This window comes from Vicia villosa, linkage group LG1 (assembly GCF_029867415.1).
Source record: "Vicia villosa cultivar HV-30 ecotype Madison, WI linkage group LG1, Vvil1.0, whole genome shotgun sequence".
Classification (NCBI taxonomy): Eukaryota; Viridiplantae; Streptophyta; class Magnoliopsida; order Fabales; family Fabaceae; genus Vicia; species Vicia villosa.
In genome coordinates, this window is record NC_081180.1 from 51,727,701 (window position 1) to 51,747,124 (window position 19,424).

Sequence of the window (19,424 nt, forward strand, 5' to 3'; positions counted from 1 at the left end):
TATATAGCATATCAAGTGAGAACATTTTTAAATGAGAGATGAGAGTAATAAATATCAACCATTGGATCCATCAAGAGAGGGAATGTTAATACATTAATGTGGCTATTAATTTCTCTCTCTTGATGGATCTAATGATTGATATTTATTCCTCTCATCTCTCATTTAAAAATTGCCCTCACTTGATATGCCCCATATACGGAGCATATCAAGTGAGAGCAATTTATAATGAGAGATGAGAGGAACGAATAACAACCATTTGATTAATTAATCAAGAGAGAGAATGTTAATGCATTAATGTGGCTATTAATTTCTCTCTCTTGATGAATCCAATGGTTGATATTCATTCCTCTCATCTCTCATTATAAATTGCTCTCACTTGATATGCTCCTTATATATATATATATATATATATATATATATATATATATATATATATATATATATATATATATATATATATATATATATATATATATATATATATATATATATATATATATATATATATATATATATATATATATATATATATATATATATATATATATATATATATATATTCATGGTCAAAACCAATGCTCTTATAACAATATTTTGTCTAGTCTTTTCCCAAATTAACAACATAGTTAATAAAAACTTAAATTTTAAATGAAAACTTAAAGGTGTATATTATTATTACAAAGGAAAACCTATCCATGGTAAGCTGTATCTGCTTCCTCTAATTCTATGCCTTCTTCAGCAAGTCTTTTATCCTTATAAACATACCAATTAGCACAAAGCAAATATATTACCAAATTTAAACCACTCAACAAAGCCAAAAGCCAGTAAAAATCATAAAGCTTCCCCTGATTAAGATTATCTGCTAGCCACGGCTTATGCTGACCTGTCACTTTATGCACCAAAGTAACCAACAAAGAACTAAAGAAAAATCCCAAAGACAAAGTACTCAAGAACAATCCTGTGCTCATAGTCTTCATCCCTTTAGGACACTCCCTCAAGAAGAAATCCAATTGTCCTATGTAAGTAAAAGCTTCACCTGACCCCACAAAGAAGAATTGTGGAACCAACCAAAACACACTCATAGGAATCTCCGAATTAGGATCATGTGTCAAATTATGCAAATGTACCATCCTCATACGTTTCGATTCAGTGAGTGCTGCTGCAACCATTGCACAAATTGAGAAGACTAAGCCAATACCAATGCGTTGTAAAGGTGTTAGTCCATGAGGGTTGTTGAAGATTTTTCTTGTTATGGGAACGATGATCCGGTCATAAATCGGGATTGTTAAGAGAATGCTACCTATGAAGAAAGCAGTTAAAGAAGCTGGTGGGATTTGAAACGATTTTCCTATGTGACGGTTTAACGTTGTTGCTTGTGATACTGAGAATGTTGTCATTTGTGCATACACTGTCCAAAACATAATGGTTGTGGCCCATATTGGTAACATTCTTAATACTAGTTTTACTTCTTCAACATCTGTTAACGTTGATAGATTCCATTTTCCTACCACGTTGATTTCATTACCATCAGTTTTTGGTTCCTTGATTGCTGCCTTGTCCAAGAATCTGTGCAACACATTCAAAAACAGTATCTAAATAATTAATTAATTAATTAATTATTCAAAGAATAATATGAACAATACAAATTCTATAAGGTTTTGTATCTGACATAATTAAAAGTATATTTTGTTTGTTTGTAGTAATAGTATGGAACTTTTCTATGTGCCTTTTTAGAAACCAGAGACCATGTCCGTGACATGGGAATCTATGTATAATACTCCCTCTGTCCCAAAATAAGTGTCACATTTACTTTTTAGATTCATTGAATATTTAATGTATCTGGTCTCTATACAGACTAGATACATTAAATATTCAATGAACCTAAAAAGTAAATGTGACACTTATTTTGGGACGGAGGGAGTAGTAGAAAGTGTTTGATATAAGACAAAAGTGAAGGGTGAAGGGTGAAGTGTGAACATCCATTGGATATAACCTTTCCTCGTGATTTTGATTCCTATGTTTTACAACCGACATTATATAAATTATTTTTAGTATTAATCAACACAAAATCGAATGTGAGATCTAATGTTTTTATTAGAATAATATATTATAAGGAATAACATCGGTCAAAGTATAAAAATTGATTTTGAAAAGAAAATAATAGACAAAAAAAAATAGATGGGTAGGGAATCTGAAGAGTCGCAAAAAGTTAATAAGACGATTCGGTTTCATGTGTTGAATCTTTGGCACTGTCACAAGAACATGAGGTGCGTGACGGTAGAGAATATGAATATTTGAGAAAGTGTTAGAAATATTTGTTATGTTGGGAAATTGACACATATCTAATATATCTAATGTATGTATGACTAATATACCAACAAAAGCAAACATAATAACGAGTTGTATCTTATAAATAATTCTATAGTGGTTGATATGTCACTGATTTTAGGTGCCCAATACATGTTCCACGTTTTACCCTATTAAGATCAAATAATTAAAATTTTAAATGAAATATTTTTTATTTTGATGTAAATTGAAAATTATATTTAAATTTAGTTGTTTGATCTTGATTCAACAATTATGAGAGTCATGGATCTGATTTTCAAAGATAGGTTTTTGGTTTGGGTACCATTGAACTTTATGCCTCCTTTCCCTTCGGAAGATGTCACACTTTCTTCAATTATTTTTGTCCCTATATCAATTCAAATGATCGTTCTAAAAGTTTTTTATTCAAAGGTTATATTTTTAGGTATCTTAACCAGAATCAAATCACGTGTTTTGTTTTGTTTTTGCCCCCACTTTCCAATTATAACAAAAAGTATAAAAAATAATAATTGGCGAAATAATGTTCTAATTTCATTTAATATTTTAGTGGGAAAATTAGTAAAATGAAAGCTAAAATAGTAATTTATAAACTAAAATTTAGTAAAATTGAAAAAATAACAAAACTAAAAATTATGAATTGTAAAGTTATGTTAATAAAAAATTCAAAGAACAACATAATAAATGGTCATATAAATTTTTTTAATCCTACTTCATAGATTATACATTATAAATTAATAAAATAAGTTATAAGTGATAAGCTAGTGATGAAAAAATTGTTATCAAACAATTATTTTATTATCTTACGAGGTTATAAACTATAGACTACAAACTATAAATTTAAAATATGACTTATCAAACAGAGTCTTATAAATGTTATCAATCATTTTATTAAGTCTATAATTTGAAAGAGAAAATTAAGTCTCTAACGTGTTATTGAGATTTTTTTTTTTCTTTGACTTGGTCTCCATGGACCCCATATAAGCCAAAGATTTCCACTTAAAGTTAGAAATTTACACGATTTCAAATCACTTAATTGGACGGAACATTTTGTTTGGTCATTTCTTTCTAATGCTGACTCAAGGAAACTTCATAGAAAATCTTCTGTTTGCGCAAGTAAGTATAAAAAATTCAACCTATATATCAAGAATGTATAAACTTGAGTTTATTATTAAATAACTTGAGTAAGTGATTCTAATATTTTATTAGTAAGATTAGTATGAGAGCTTACCTAAGAGTGTCTAATTAATGTTAACAAACATTCTCTAAGTATTTAATTCCTTCACAACTCACAAGAAAAAGAGGTAGACCCACTACTTAAAAATTCAATATAATTACTCTAAAATGCAAATTTAATTCAAATAATATTTTATAAAAATCAGAAAATAATATTTATAAATAAAAATAAGTAGATACAATAACAAAGAAAATTATTACAAAAAAATAAAAAACATACCGAAATTGCTTGCTATGTGGCAACATTTGTTTCTTCTTCCTCAAATCATGATCTTCAAAATCATCCAAATTATACAACAACGACGAATCATACGGCAACTCCATCTTCCTCTTCCTCCACGCCGCCACAAAAACCACCGCAATCTGCGTCAAAGGACTCCCCACAAGTTTCTTAAACCGATACCTCTTTGTCCCCGACAAGAACACAAAAAGCGCCACAACAATAGCACACGCACATAATCCATATCCCCAATCTCTTCCAACATGATCTTGAATGTAAACCAGAACTGTCACCGCTGTTAACGAACCTATGCTTATGAAAAAGAAGAACCAGTTGAAGAATTTCACCATTTGTTTTTTCTCTCCTTCGTTTGAATCGTCGAACTGATCTGAACCGAAGCCGGAGACACTCGATTTTAAACCGCCGATTCCGAGTGCTGTTACGTAGAGAGCTGTGTATAGAACTGTTAGTTGTAGGTTGTTTGCTGGTTCGCAGGATTTGGGACTGTTTTGTGTGCATTTTGGTGGACGGAAGCTTGGAACTATTGTTGATATTGTCAAGATTGTAACACCCTAGTATGTGTATATTAAACAAATTTTTTATTAAGATCAAAAAAGCCAAATATATTGTATAATTTTCATATATTATTTTAAATAATAATAATAATAATAATAATAATAATAATAATAATATAATTTTATGATGTCTTACAATTGCTTCAACAGTTGCAAAGATGGCTATGGTGAGGTATCTGTCAAAAAACATGATGACAAAAATTAGTGAATAAAAAACACACATAATCTTTGATCTTTAAGGTTATACAATAAATAAAGAAAGATTAATATTATTGGGGGAACACAAACCTTCCAATAAAAGTGTCTGCTAGAAAACCACCTAGCAAACAGAGCATAAAACATGTTCCCATGAAATTGGTGACTGTATTGGCAGAGGAAGCGTTTCCTAAATGCATGGTACCAGTCAAATATGTCACCAAGTTTACAGCTATACCCATTGTTGTTAACCTCTCACATGCTTCTGAACCTGAAATTTTATGTATCACACAGAACAAAACTAGTAAACACAAAGGTGTACCGTGTATCTGATATTCAAAATAAAACTAATACACACGTGATTACATTTAATTTATTTAATTAAAATTATTATTTATGTAAACGTGTTAGTATCGGTGTTGTGTGATACATGTGTCTTTGTTAATACTTGTTGAGGAAAAGAAAAATACCTAAGATCATTGCAGATGATGTCCAACCACCAGTTTTGGACCTATCTGCGGGATGACCCTTGGAATCCCAGGCATCTTGAATGGTTTGCCCTTGAGTTTGAGGAAGAGTACTCATTTGGGTAAGAGTGATGAAGTGAAAATGGTACCAATAGGAGGAAGTAAGGAGTACTATGTATGGCACAAGGGAGCTAAAGGTGTTGTGGCTTTTTATATACAACATAGGAAAGAGAAAATGGATGACTAGGATTTTTAAAATGTTACTATACAGCCTATGCCGAACCAATCAATCACTTAAAAAAATTGTATGAAAATTTGGAACCACGTGACAATTATTTGAGGTAGAATAATAGAAATAATTAAATATGACAATAATTTCAGTTCGAATTGTTATCTAGTCTTGGCTAAACTATTGTTGTCTACTCTTGGAATCAGCAAAATTGTGTTCATTCTCATTAGGAATCTGCTAAATATTCATATTAAACTCAACCTTATCTATACCTAGTATATTTCAATCATCAAGAGTATAATGTAGTAGGGTTTCATAATTTCATTACAGGGGTGCGTTTATTTGACGGATTTAAATTACAATTTCAGAAATGTTATTAGGAATGATAATCTCATGTTTTATTCTCATCAATTTGTTTGGTAAATAATTAAGTTTTCAAAGAATAATTTTGAATTTTATTTTATTTATAATTTTAAAATTTTAAAAATATAAAATAATGTGTTTAAATGATATGAAAGTGGGTAGTTTGAGTTGGTTATATTTTATTCACATGGGAATATATAATTCCCACCCTTTGACATAGGAATAAATAGTTAAAATTTTGTGAATGACTTATATTCCTGAAAATTATTTATTCCTAAGCATTTTTTTTCTTTCCCATCTACCAAATAAAGGAATAACTATTTTCAGCCTCAAGTTTCCAGGAATCTTTTTTCTAACACCGAAACAAACACACCCTAGAGTTTCATATCCAACTTTATCCAGGTAAAAAAAAAGTTAATCATCAAAGATAATTAAGCCTTATCACTAATTCAAGTCGTTACATGATCATATTCCAATATAATGTTCTACTTAAGGTGATATTTCTATCTAATTAATTGATTTCAATATTATTTTAATCAATCGAAAAAATTAAAATACTATTCAAAATCTATTATTATTTTAAAATAGTTATTTTTTATTACTATTTGAAGTATACCATATTTAGAATATAGATTTTCTCTTATTTTTTATCTCCCGTTGTTACCTCAGTTAGGGTGAGAATAAATCAGGCTAACTAATAGGGTATACGGCCTAATCTACACAATATTTCTAAGTAGGATGATGATTGTGGCAGAGGGATATTCCATTATGCCCCTTCTTATTTTCAATATTAGTAGAGGATCTAGCAGGTCCGATGAATAGAGCGGTGAGCCTGAAAGAACTTTAAAAACAATTATAATTAGTGGAAGCAAAGTTAGGGAAGGTATTGGGTGAGAATGTAGATATAAGAAGGTCTAGAAGAGATAGAATAGATTGTCCCCCTTAAAAACACTTGAATTCAAAAATAATTACTTTTTAAAAACACTATAAAGTATCATAAACCTACACTTATATGATAAAATTCTATACGCAAGATCTAATTCTAGATCGCATTTTCATGATGAATTATGCCTAACATACAAGACATAATATAGAAAATTAAAGAGATACGGAGAAAAAAATGTACAACAGATATATAGTGGTTCAACAATTCGTCCTCGCTATGCCTACTCCGTTCTTCAATGATTTTCATCGTCAAAAATAGTAATGTCTTCCACTATGATTAAAGTTAAATATACTAGAATTTTGGTACAACAAATTATTATCAAACTGAACAATAACAACCGAATGCTTTAGCCAACATGGATCTAAAATAATAATTCTTCATGTTGATGCAGATTACTCAACTGCTAACGTTCAACATCTTTAATAATCTTGATCTAGCAAATCTGATAAACCCAATGACCTGCTCCAACCTTTAATTATGCAACCTCTTTTACTTGGATCTTGCGAAGACCTGACATAGCGATTGTTCTATCACCGAATGAGGACAACTCCCAATTTTGTTATGGCAACCTTTACCTGAATCCACCAAAGTCTTCCTTGAAATATGAAGAAAACTCTTATCTTGCTTAACAAGAACCAATCAACAACGTAAACAAGAAACGATTCTTTATCATGATACAAACAACAAAACTTCGAATACAAAAAAAACATTAGATTCCCTAATATACCTCAATGTACCTCTCACAATCAATATTTAGACTTGAGACCCATAACAATGCTTTCTTCATACAAGGTTAAAGATGATGAACAATTTCTAAAGGATCTCCCGTAACACAATTTTATAATTATCACCTCTCGAAATTCTAGGAGGTTTTTCACAAGGTTGAATTTCGGAGATAGCTTGTTGATGAATGAAGAGATCTTTTCATGGTTTCTCTCAAGATTCTTGACAAAAAAAGATTGAGTTTTGATGAACTTTCTAGGTACATAAAGTAGAAATATTTAATGGATTGTCAAAGAGTTTCTATCTGTTGTGAATTCAATGCCAATAACGGAGTATAAAACAAGGAAAGAATAAAGAACAAGGAAGAAGAAGAATACAAGACTTGGTTATAACTGCTATTCTTTTACTTTCTCTTAGAAAACAAGATTACAAGTTTCCAAGAAGAACAAATAACCTCTCTCACCCTAAATTAGGATTTGCAGCGTGCAATGATGAGAGACTAGTATGCTATTTATAATAAAACCTAACATACTAACTAATGGACTTTTCCCACAAGGCCCATTACACAAGCTAACTTAATAAACAAGCTAACTTAACAAATTAGGGTTTAAACACTAAAACCTAATTTAACATGCTAACAACCTTAGCATCTTCGACACCAGCATGTGAACAACCTTCAAAATCATGCTTAATCCTGTCGAACCAAGAAGCTATCCTTCGACCATACTAGAGTTTGATCCAATATCTCACAAATCTCAACCTTGGACCTAACTCTACAACGTCAAGGGAACAAACTAGCTTTCTTCATGCAGCTTTATCAACTGCATACATTGGAAAAACTTGCAACTCGACAATGACTTGGTGATCATATCAGCAGCATTGTCCTCAGTCGAAACCTTCAGCACTTGGACTTCTCCATGCTCGGTTACTTCTCTGACGAAATGCAGCCTCACATCAATGTGCTTAGTTCGCTCATGATATGCTGAGTTCTTCGACAGGTGTATTGCACTTTGACTATCACATTTAACAGTGATACCTCGACCTTGAAGTTTCAGCTCCTTCACAAAACCTTCAAGCCACAATGCTTCTTTCACAGCTTCAGTTAGAGCAATATACCCTGCTTTAGTGGTTGATAGAGCAATGACCTTATGAAGTGTTGCTTTCCAACTAATTGTTGTGCCAAACATAGTGAAAACATATCCAGAAATAGATTTTCTGGAATCCATACTGTAACACCCGTATTTATTATTTTGTATTTTATTTTATTATTTGTGAATTATGTAGATTAAGTGTGTTTATATGTGCTTATGTGGCTTTATGTTATTTATTGAGTTTTACTAGTAAATGACATAAATTGGTAATTAGACTAGTTATTGGGCCTATGATAGGATTAGCATTAGAGAGGTGTTAATTAAGGCCCATTAGCAATTAGACGATAGTAATGGTTTAACAAAACAAGGGTTTTAGAGGAAAATAAAATTAGAAGCTCATTTGGGAATTTTGTGAAAGAAGAAAAGAGAAGAAGAGAAAGAGAGATTGAAGATTAAAGTTGGCTTCAATCCAAATCCCAAGGTAAGGGTGGGGTTCTTTCATGCTAAAGGGATGTATGATGATGTTTAGGGTGAGGTTTCGATTATGTGTTGTATCCATTAAATTGTGTGTAGAATTTTAGGGTTTTTGATGAAAATGCATGAATCTTTGATTGAAAATGTGTTTTAATTGATGTTTGATGATAGATGATGATAGATTTCGTGATTATATGTGTTTAATTGCTGCTTAGAATGAGTTTTGGGTGATGGATGAGTGATTACGCAGGTCTGTCATTGCTGTAATTTTTCTGCATAATCGCACGTCCGCTAAGAGGACGCGAGGCCGCTAAGCGGACACTGTATGTTTTTGAAAAATTAAAAGAGTTTCCTAAGCGGAGTTGGTCCGCTAAGCGGAGCTCAGAACTGGTTCTATAATACGGTGAACTGACTTTAAAGAAATGTCGCGGTAAACAAGAGTCGCCACCGACTTTTATTTTATCCAATTTAATAGAAAGGCTAAAAGAACATAAAAAGACCTTTTAAAAAGATTTTGAGTTCGGGGGGTAATTTATAGAAAGGGAAGGTTTAAGGCACCCTTTGTATCCATGGTTTTCCATGGGTTCTTAATTGCTTAGCTCATTTGTTTTCAAAAGTTTAGAAATGTATAGAAAAAGTATTTGAATAAGGACTTTAGCTTGTAAATAAGCGTAGCCTTTTTAAAGGTTTTTGATAAAAGGGTAAAACAGATTTAAACCAGAGCAAGTAATTAGGAGGTAATTACCCTTAAAATATAAAAAGGTTCTTTTAGCCTTTCAGGGTTGTCCATACCATAAGAGGGTAGGAAGTCCTTTTATTGGAGGTTGAAGGGTCGTCAAAGTTATCGTTCGCCATAAGACTGTCCCTGCCATAAAGTGGGCAGGTAGTCTAAGGGAAGGATAAAATAGTCATTTTTAGGCAACCAATGAGGACACCTCAGCAATCGAAAGAGACTATCATCATCATATCGTAGGCAATTAACCCCGAGGGACGAGATCATATAACTGAAGGCAACATCGAAGGGACTTATGATCTTTAGTGATGAGAATGAACTGAGGGCAACATTTGCTGAGGCATCCTCGTATCCGAGGGACTTGACTATTCTGTAATAAATAAGGTAACAAGGCAGCAAATAACAAGGCAACAGGCAACAAGAGAGGTTACCATTAAAGGTGTGTGGGTGCACAATCACGTGGTTCAATTCAGTGGTATTTATCTTATAAATTAGTTATTCTAATTTGGTTCAGAGTTGCACTCCCTAGAATTACTAAGCACGCAATAATAGTACAGAAAATAAAGCAGCAAAATTAAACCCTAATTATTATTACAACCTCAGAGCAGTTACATAATAAGGCAAAAAACAGTTTGTGGGCAAACCACAAGAAAAGAAATAATTAAATAGATGATAAGTTTAGGGTTACCACAAGGTTTGAGCTTTAATCAATCTGGTTAACCCTGAAAATAAGGCACGAAGAAGAGAAATGTTAGTGTATTACAGATTCATTGACTATTGGTATAAACCCTATTTTAACCCAAAAGGCAAAATAAAAAATAAAATGATGTTAAACAAACCCTAAAAGGTTAATGAAATAGAAGGTTCGATTAAATAAATAAACCCAAACAAAATCTTATAAATTAGTTATTCTAATTCGGTTCAGGGTTGCACTCCTTAAAATTACTAAGCACGCAGTAATAATACAGAAAATAAAGCAGCAAAATTAAACCCTAATTACTATTACAACCTCGGAGCAGTTACATAATAAGGCAAAAAACAGTTGTGGGCAAACCACAAGAAAAGAAATAATTAAATAGATGATAAGTTTAGGGTTACCACAAGGTTTGAGCTTTAATCAATCTGGTTAACCCTGAAAATAAGGCACGAAGAAGAGAAATGTTAGTGCATTACAGATTCATTGACTATTGGTATAAACCCTATTTTAACCCAAAAGGCAAAATAAAAAATAAAATGATGTTAAACAAACCCTAAAAGGTTAATGAAATAGAAGGTTCGATTAAATAAATAAACCCAAACAAAATCTAATAATTATAGGGTTAAACCTAGTATTTTAATTAATTAAACGTACGAACAAAAATTAGAAACTTAGCTTTTTGATCTGGTGTGACGCGTGGCTGAAGGATCTTGGTTATCCCTAAAAATTAGACACGAAGAGGAGAAATATGAGTGCATTAAAGGTCTACAACCCTAATTTATAGGGATAAATTAGGGTTAAGACAAATTAAACAAAAATAATTTGAATAAACATTAAAGGCTAAGAAAACCGAAAGTTCGGTCAAGTATAACCATAAAAAAAAATTGTTGGATTAAATCCCAATTTTTAATTGATTAAAAGCATTTGTAAGAAAAAAAAGAATTGAATTAAAAAAAACATTATTAGTAAAATCGTAAAAAGTCGAGTTTTTGATAAAAAATATTATGATTTTGCTATAAAACAAAAGTTATTAGTATAAATCAAAATACAAAATAAAATTATAATAATAAAAAAGAAAGAAGAAAAGGGAATAAAAAAAAGCATTTACATAATTAAAAAAAACAAAAAAAATTTAAGAAATTCTTAGCTTCGATTCAGTGTGGTGAGGCTGAAGGCGCATTGTATGGATGCTAGCTCCTGAGCGTTTGATCCGGGACTGGCACGATCTAACGGCTGGAAGGACAGAGGTGCATCGTATGCCTGTGGACGAAACGCACTGGATCTCCCATCTTTCAAACTTTCCTGCGCGCGCGAACTGGGCCAGTGGGAGAAGGACGCGTCATCGTCTTCTCCATCATCTGTCGTCTTAGCCTGCACAACATATACCTACGGACAAAAATCCGTCGCTACACAACCTGCCAAACACAAAATCTCACGCGCGCAACGAAAGTCAAGTCTAAAGCCATGGATGAACTCCCTTCATCATTATGAGTTTAATGATGGTCCTTTTGTTGGCCAGTTTTGCCTATACCTGGAAATCCTAAATTCAAACTCAAAAACCCTAACCATGGCGGATTCATCATACGAGCACATAAATACAATTAAACATCCAGGATTATTCAGAACACCACGCAATACACAAATATGCAACCAAAATTTATTTAAAATGCATGGAATGTCATAATCAGAGTAAGGAAAAATCGATCAAACTGTGGGGAAACTGATGGTGATCCTGGACGTTTCAAGGCCTTCCAATGACTGGGAATCGATCAGTGATCTTTTGAGAATGTATTGGAACCTTTATATCTCCTTGAACTAACCCCACTCTCTAAGAACAATTTCAATTTTTCTTGAATCTTGTGAGCTCGGGTTAGGTCTTCAAGGCTGCCAAAAAACTTCTCCTAGGGGTCTGCAATTGCTCCCAATTTATCATGGAATGAATTAGGTTAACAAAATTTGATAAAATCTCCTTGAATCCTTGATTGCCAATTTGAAGAAATTAATTGAAAATATGATTTTCAATCTTTCTAAATTTTCCAAATTCCAAAAAATTTCAATCAATCTTGGGGAGCACAAAATTATATGGAATATGGGAGTAAATGATGATTGGATTTGATTCAAATTGATCCCTTAAACCATATCTTTGATTTTCTATTGATTTATTTAATTTTAATCATTTTTAAATGAATAAAAAATTCATAATAAATCAAACAATTTCGTGGCAATTGAATTTTGAGGCCTTGGATAACTTGAGAGTGAAGATTGGGCCAAGAAAGATTGGGTACCTTTGCAAAAAAATCCATTTTGAGGCCTTTTATTTCACATTTTTTCCTTTAAAATTAGCCAACTTTGACAAGGCATATCTCCTTCAATTTTTAAGGTATGGAGGAGTTCTAGGACTTTTTAGAAAGGACCTATAATCTTTTGATCCATATCTCTCAAATGAAGCATTTAGACTTGGCTTGTGAGATACAAACTTGTAGAGAATTCAATTTCTTTCAAAATGAGCTTTGGATGGGAAATTTCTGATGTTCCATGTGAAAGTTATGGCTGGTCAAAGTTCAATTGACTTTCTCCTATGAAACCCTAATTTAGAAACTTTAGGTTTTGTTGATATCTGAAATTTCCTTGATGAATCATGATCAATACTTGATCAAATGATGAATAATACTTCAAAATAAGGATGTTGACAAAAAAAATCAGGAATTTTAACTGTACTTTGACCACAGTTGGCTTTTAGGTCAAACTAGTCGACTATTGACTTTCTGAGCAATTGACTAGGCAATCCTTGGAATTGAAGCTTGTACTTTGCCATAGAGATAGTTTAAAACATCATAAGTCAAATGAAATCCATTGGGGACCTTGATTCATTGATTTTCTTTAGAGATTTCAAAACCCTGGTTCATTGAACCATTGTTTAGGAGAGTGTGTCTTTGAGTCTTGAACTTTGGTATGAGCTTGAAAAGTGAAATGAGATGGGCAAATTTTGGGGTATGACAGGTTCGTTACTGTTTTTGGCCGCTTGAAGCGAGGTTATTGAAATTGTAATTCCATAAGCGCGCTTGAGGTTCGCTAAGCGGACCCTGTTGTGCAGAACTTGTTCAAACTTTAACATGATGTATCTTTTGATCCGTAATTCCTTTTTAAGTACCGTTTGGACCTCCGTGAAGCTTTAATCAATGTTTTTCTACTGTATATGATTTGTAAAGCTTTGATAATCTTTTATTAAGTCTTCCTTAACTTGTATGTTGCTATTTTGATGATGTTTTGAGAAGTTGAGCAATTAATGTGTGGAATACCGTGAATATATGTTGGGAATGTATTGAAGTACCGTGAATGATAACGTTGATGTTGTTGTTGGATTTCAATATTTATGATGTCGTTGAAGTTGATTAAGTCGTTCAAGTTGATTATGCCGTTTAAGTTGATTAAGTTGTTTAAGTGTGAATGTGGGTGTGCATCAATGAGTCGCATCTATTGCATTGTTTGAGACGGCCCTTGTGGCAATTGTTTGAGACAGCCCTTGTGGCAAATGTTTGAGACGGCCCAATGGAAAATTGTTTGAGACGGGAGTTTACTCCAATGGTACCACATACATTTGCATAGTTTGAGTTGCATAAAGTAAAGCCGCATGATGAGTTGTATTTGAATGATTGTGATTATGACGTGGATGATAAGATGTGTTGATGAGATAGTTGTGTTATTGGATATGTGTGGTAATTGATTATATTTTTCATAAATGAATTATTGACATTATTTACCGTTGCAAGTTGTTTAAGTGATGTGAATTGTGGTATATGATATATATTGAGAAGTGATGACCAATGTATGATCTTTTATCTTGCTTTGAATATTATCATACGTTTCTTTATAATGAATGATATCTCACCCCTTTTGTTTGAATGTTACCCTTTGTTGGTAACGTGTAGGTAACGACGTGGAGTAGCCGTTTACCTATTAGCTCGAGTCGGTGTGTCTATGCAAGCCTTTTCACTGACATGGCCCAATCTCATGTGCTAGATTTATGTCTTCGAAAATGGTTTTGTGGATGCAACATTTGTCGAACCACTTACAACTTCAGCCTCAAGGGTATACAAGCCTTGTTTCTTCACGCCTCTCAAGACTTCTTTCGACCCCTTTATGACTCTTAGGATACTTTTCTCTCCTTGGAGAACACGTCCTTTCTTATCAAATTCACCAAGAGAAAGCAGATTTCTCTTCAAATCAGGAACATACTTGACTTCAGTCAACAACCTTATTGACTCATCAAGGAGCTTGAATCTCACAGATCCAACACCTGCAATCTTACAAGCTTTGTTGTTTCCCACCAATACTGATCCACCATCTTAATCACATAATTCCTCAAACAAGTGTTTGTTTGGAGTCATGTGCCAAGTGCAACCTGAATCCATAATCCATTCCTTCCTAGAGTCACTGCTCGAAACCACAAGGACATCAGATGATTCGAAATCATAATGAACAATGGCTGCATTGCCATTATCCTTATCTCCATGATCTTCCAGGCGTCCAGGGCATACCTTTCTTCTGTAACCCTCCTTCTTACAATGATAGAATCGAATACCAGATGCTTCGCCACTATAAGACTTCTGCTGACTTTTGCCCTTCTTCTTGTCGAACTTACCATCCTTTCGCAAGAATTTTCCCTTAACGGCCAAACTTTCACCAACAGTCGAAGGTTTATGCTCCTTTCGTTCGTTCAAGTCCTTAGAATACAGGGTTGATTGAACTTCTTCAAAGGTCAGGGACTCCTTTCCATACAAGAGAGTTTCTTTGAAGTGAGCATGTGATCGTGGCAAAGCGCACAATAGTAACATCGCTTGATCTTCATCATCGATCTTCACATGAATATTTTCAAGATCAAGAATCAGCTTGTTGAACATATCTAACTGCTCAGCCAACACTTTGTCTTCAATCATCTTGAATGAATACAAAGCTTGCTTTAGGTAGAGTCGATTTACCAGCGATTTGGTCATGTACAAACTTTCAAGTTTCACCCATAACCCTGATGCCGTCGTCTCCTTTGATACCTGCCGGAGAACCTTATCGCCAAGGCTCAACAAAATTACGCTATATGCTTTCTCGATCATAGTCGTCTTCTCTGCTGCCTTTAATAAAGCATTCATGGTTGCCTCTCCCTTCAACGCTTCCAAGCAACCCTGCTGAACCAGTAGGGCTTTCATCTTCAAGCGCCATAGACCAAAACCATTCACTCCGATGCACTTTTTAATCTCATACTTTGTTGAAGGCATCTTCTCCATGCTCACCGCACCAATTTGTTGTGAATTCAATGCCAATAACAAAGTATAAAAGAAGGAAAGAATAAAGAACAAGGAAGAAGAAGAACACAAGACTTGGTTATAACTGCTATTCTTTTACTTTCTCTTAGAAAAAAAAATTACAAGTTTACAAGAATAACAAATGACCTCTCTCACCCTAAATTAGGATTTGCAGTGTGCAATGATGAGAGACTAGTATGCTATTTATAATAAAACCTAACATACTAACTAATGGTCTTTTTCCACAAGGCCCATTACATAAGCTAACTTAATAAACAAGCTAACTTAACAAATTAGGGTTTAAACACTAAAACCTAATTTAACATGCTAACAACCCTAGCATCTTCGACACCAACATATGAACAACCTTCGACTTCATGCTTAATCCTGTCGAACCAAAAATCTATCCTTCGACCATACTAGAGTTCGATCCAATATCTCGCACTATCAATTGTAATCACCACTTATGATAAATAAGCGGTATTCACTTACATTATCAACAACCTCTCTTATTATCAAAATTTTAGTGACATCACTTTTAAGAGATAAAACCAAAAAGGTTTAAATAGGTGCTAGAAGTAAGGCACAAATAGATGGGAAAATAGAAATGTGACTTGAGTCAAACCATGAGTTATTGTGATTTGAATCAAATAAAGAATGCAGTGAATCAAAGGCAGTCAAGTTAAAAAGTTTGTTATTGGTGATTTGAATCAAGCTTGGATGAGTGATTCAAGTCAAGAAATGTGTGATTCGAATCACACTTTGTTTTAAAGAAATTTGGATGACTATGATTCGAGTCACCAATCCTGTGATTTGAGTCAAGAAACACTGTGATCTGTATCACAAACTACTCTGATTCGAATCAGACTGGAAGAGGAAAAATTTTCACTTCAAATCACAACATGTTTGATTCAAAACAATACTTTTAAAAACCTTGATTTAAGGTTTCTAACTTGAGATTCAAGTGACCCTTAATATTTTGACTTGCGTGAAAAGGTAAAAAAAAGGGTAGAATATATTTATATGGATCCAAAACTAATGGAATGAATGGAGAGGTATCTTATGGTACATATCTAACAAATGAAACATAAAGTTACACACAAATTATAAACAAATAATACAAACGAGATAAATAAAATTATCTACCGATAGAGATCAAATTATTGACATAGGATCAAAATAAGGATAACGACAGCCATGCAATTTCAGTCTCCCCCTTTTTTATGTTTGACAAATTTAAGATATTATTATTATTTGATTTGGCGAATGTTGAAATTTTTAATTTGTGATTTAGGATGAAATTGATTATGGACTTATTGAAAAAACACAACAAAGGATGATATACACGTGGAATCTTGAGCTCTTAATCTCTCCTTGCGCTAAAATCTTAATGCGTGTAAATATCACACTAATATGCAACCCTCCCCCTTTGACAAATATCAAAAAGAGATAAAGGCAAAAACATATATGTCACACAAATATAAATCCAAAATGACATATAATCCTATACGAAATGTCATACAATTAACAGACCAATTTTAAACTAGAAATAACTCATTCGAACATATAAACGTACAATCAACACAATTTTAGACAATGAATTAAATAAGAGATTAACTAGCAGAAAACATCATAAATAAACGTCAATAATATCAAAATGGTGGCAAAACAACGTCATAAAACAAATCATCCATACTACCAAAATAGTAATCATGTCTAAAGTATTTAGGGAAAATGTCTAGGAACAACATAGATAAACAGAACACTAAAAATAAATGATATGATATGCTAGGCTATGGAAGGTTAGATGGAAATGGGTCAGCGACAGGCTCAAAATAAAGATCAAGGCCAAATATTGAACCCTTAAGAGACTCAATAGCTTCCTTTATGCTTCCAACCAAGGTAATCGTCTACTTTTCGAGCAACCATCCGGTCTTCTCTGCTCTAGCTTTAACAAATTCAACATTAATAAAGATAATCAGACATTCCTCTCTAATTTAAGCTGAAGTTTGGATCCTTTCCACATAGACATCTAGGTAAGCCTTCACTGTGGGAGGCAAAGCATCTGGAGTAGGCGCTCAAGTAGATGAAGTAAAAGGAGAAAAGGCCCTTCCAAAAACATAACCTTTTGGAGCATCTTCATTAGCCAAGAACTTGTCATCATACACTTTACTGTGGACATGCAAATAAAACCAGGCTTCATTGTCTTTGAAGTACCTTATTAGTTTCACAACAAAGGAATCCAAGACTTTCGTATCTTCAAGCATGTCCACTACTACAGAAAATACATAACACCTTGGACGCGAAATGCATTTAACATCAGTTAAAGAAGCAAGGTAACGAAAGGCGTCATGAAAAGTTTCCACTTAACACCTCAGTGATTTAAAAAAATGAGGGGTAAAGTTATATGCACATGGGTTCGAACCCTAAAAATAGTACTTTTATTATTTTCAAAACTAGCGTATCTTATCTCTCGCTTTATCTAGAAAACCGAAGGGTAGGTTTTTTTTAAATTGTTACATTGTTTACCCAGAATATTGCACTGTTTGCACAAAATATTAAAATAAAAATTAAATTTCCTTAAAATCTAGATTTTAGATATTCAAATTATTGAATCTTAGGGAAGATCAAATGTTGGGTGCAAGATAATTCTCTACGGATCTTGCATGCATTTGTTTCTGATGAAAAACAAGGGTAAGATAATTAAAATCAATATTCAATTATATGATTTTTTGCTCAAATAAATATTTAAGAAAACAAACCTTGAACCCGGATTATTTTATGCTCTTGCAATCCATCATAGAGAACTTTTCCAAGCGTCTTTAGGTTTCAAGCGCTTCATGTTTGATTTAGGTTAGAAATGATGAATTTAACTGAATTGGATATATACAAATTATAGCATATTATTATATCAAAGAATAATCAAATATTATAGAAATGGTGTACCTTATCAGATTGGAGAAATTGTTAGTTCAAGGAGAAAGTATGAGAGGATTACTACCCTTATTGTCGTTCAGGATTTTCATGGTATGTTAATCGATTAATGGGGCAACGCTTAAATAACTAAATGGCTGATGGCATGAACCTCTCACTGGGCTTAACTAAATGGTCCAACCCATCACGGTCCATTCAGGCACAAAACCCAATCAAATCATTCATCAATAATTAGTGTTTAATAATATTGACCATAACATAATTAATTAATAATTAATTATTTCAATCCATATTTAATTAATTAAATAACTAATCTAACAAGAAATGTTAATATTCAGCATGCTTTTATAATGAATTTTATAATGAACGTCTCTTAGGTTTCACGCGGATCACTAATGACAGAGTCTTGAGCATTGATAATCATTAAATGGATGACAGAGATTTGTTTAAGGCCACTGAAAATCCTCAAAAAACACTTAACATATCCCTCGATTCAAATCAAAAATCGAGGTGAATAAGCTTTTTTTTGTATTACATTGTTTACGCAAAATATTAAAATACATTGTTTATAATAAATCTTCGGCGATATCTAAATTTTGTTGCATACCCTTTCTTCCAAAAAAAAACTCTATAACTTATCCAACTTCTAATAAGTTATCTTTTCCCACAATGAGAATTTTTATTTTATGCACTTGCAATCTATTCCAGAGATCTGTTTCCAAAATTCTTGAGCGTTTCTTGATAAAAAAAATTCATGGAAAATCCACCAAAAAATATTTTTTTTTTTTGTATAGCAACTCATGAAATGGACGGTGGTAAATATTTCCTCTCTTTGGGAAGGTTACATATAAGTTGCATTCTTTGAGGAAAAGAGTTTTTTTAATTTATAGTAATGTGGTAAAATATGTTTCCCTTATAGTAA

At 32.7% G+C, this 19,424-nt stretch overlaps 1 protein-coding gene across 1 annotated transcript; it reads right to left on the reverse strand.

Moving 5' to 3' along the window:
• Positions 1 to 642: 642 nt before the first annotated feature.
• On the reverse strand, positions 643 to 5,210 carry LOC131637742 (protein NRT1/ PTR FAMILY 6.3-like). Its single transcript, XM_058908334.1, has 5 exons — positions 5,019 to 5,210; positions 4,642 to 4,819; positions 4,490 to 4,529; positions 3,779 to 4,350; positions 643 to 1,566 (listed from the first exon to the last, which is right to left on the reverse strand). The coding sequence occupies exons 1-5, from the start codon at positions 5,131 to 5,133 to the stop codon at positions 690 to 692; spliced, it is 1,782 nt and encodes a 593-aa protein (XP_058764317.1). The 5' UTR covers positions 5,134 to 5,210; the 3' UTR covers positions 643 to 689.
• Between the last annotated feature and the right edge of the window lie 14,214 nt (positions 5,211 to 19,424).

Excerpts from the sequence above, each read along its gene's own strand:
- LOC131637742 (XM_058908334.1), bottom strand. The coding sequence starts at position 5,133 with ATGAGTACTCTTCCTCAAACTCAAGGGCAAACCATTCAAGATGCCTGG. Across the intron at positions 4,351-4,489 it reads TTGCAACTGTTGAAGCAATT|GGTGTTACAATCTTGACAAT; the intron begins GTAAGACATCAT and ends TACACATACTAG. Across the intron at positions 1,567-3,778 it reads CCACATAGCAAGCAATTTCG|ATTCTTGGACAAGGCAGCAA; the intron begins GTATGTTTTTTA and ends TGTGTTGCACAG.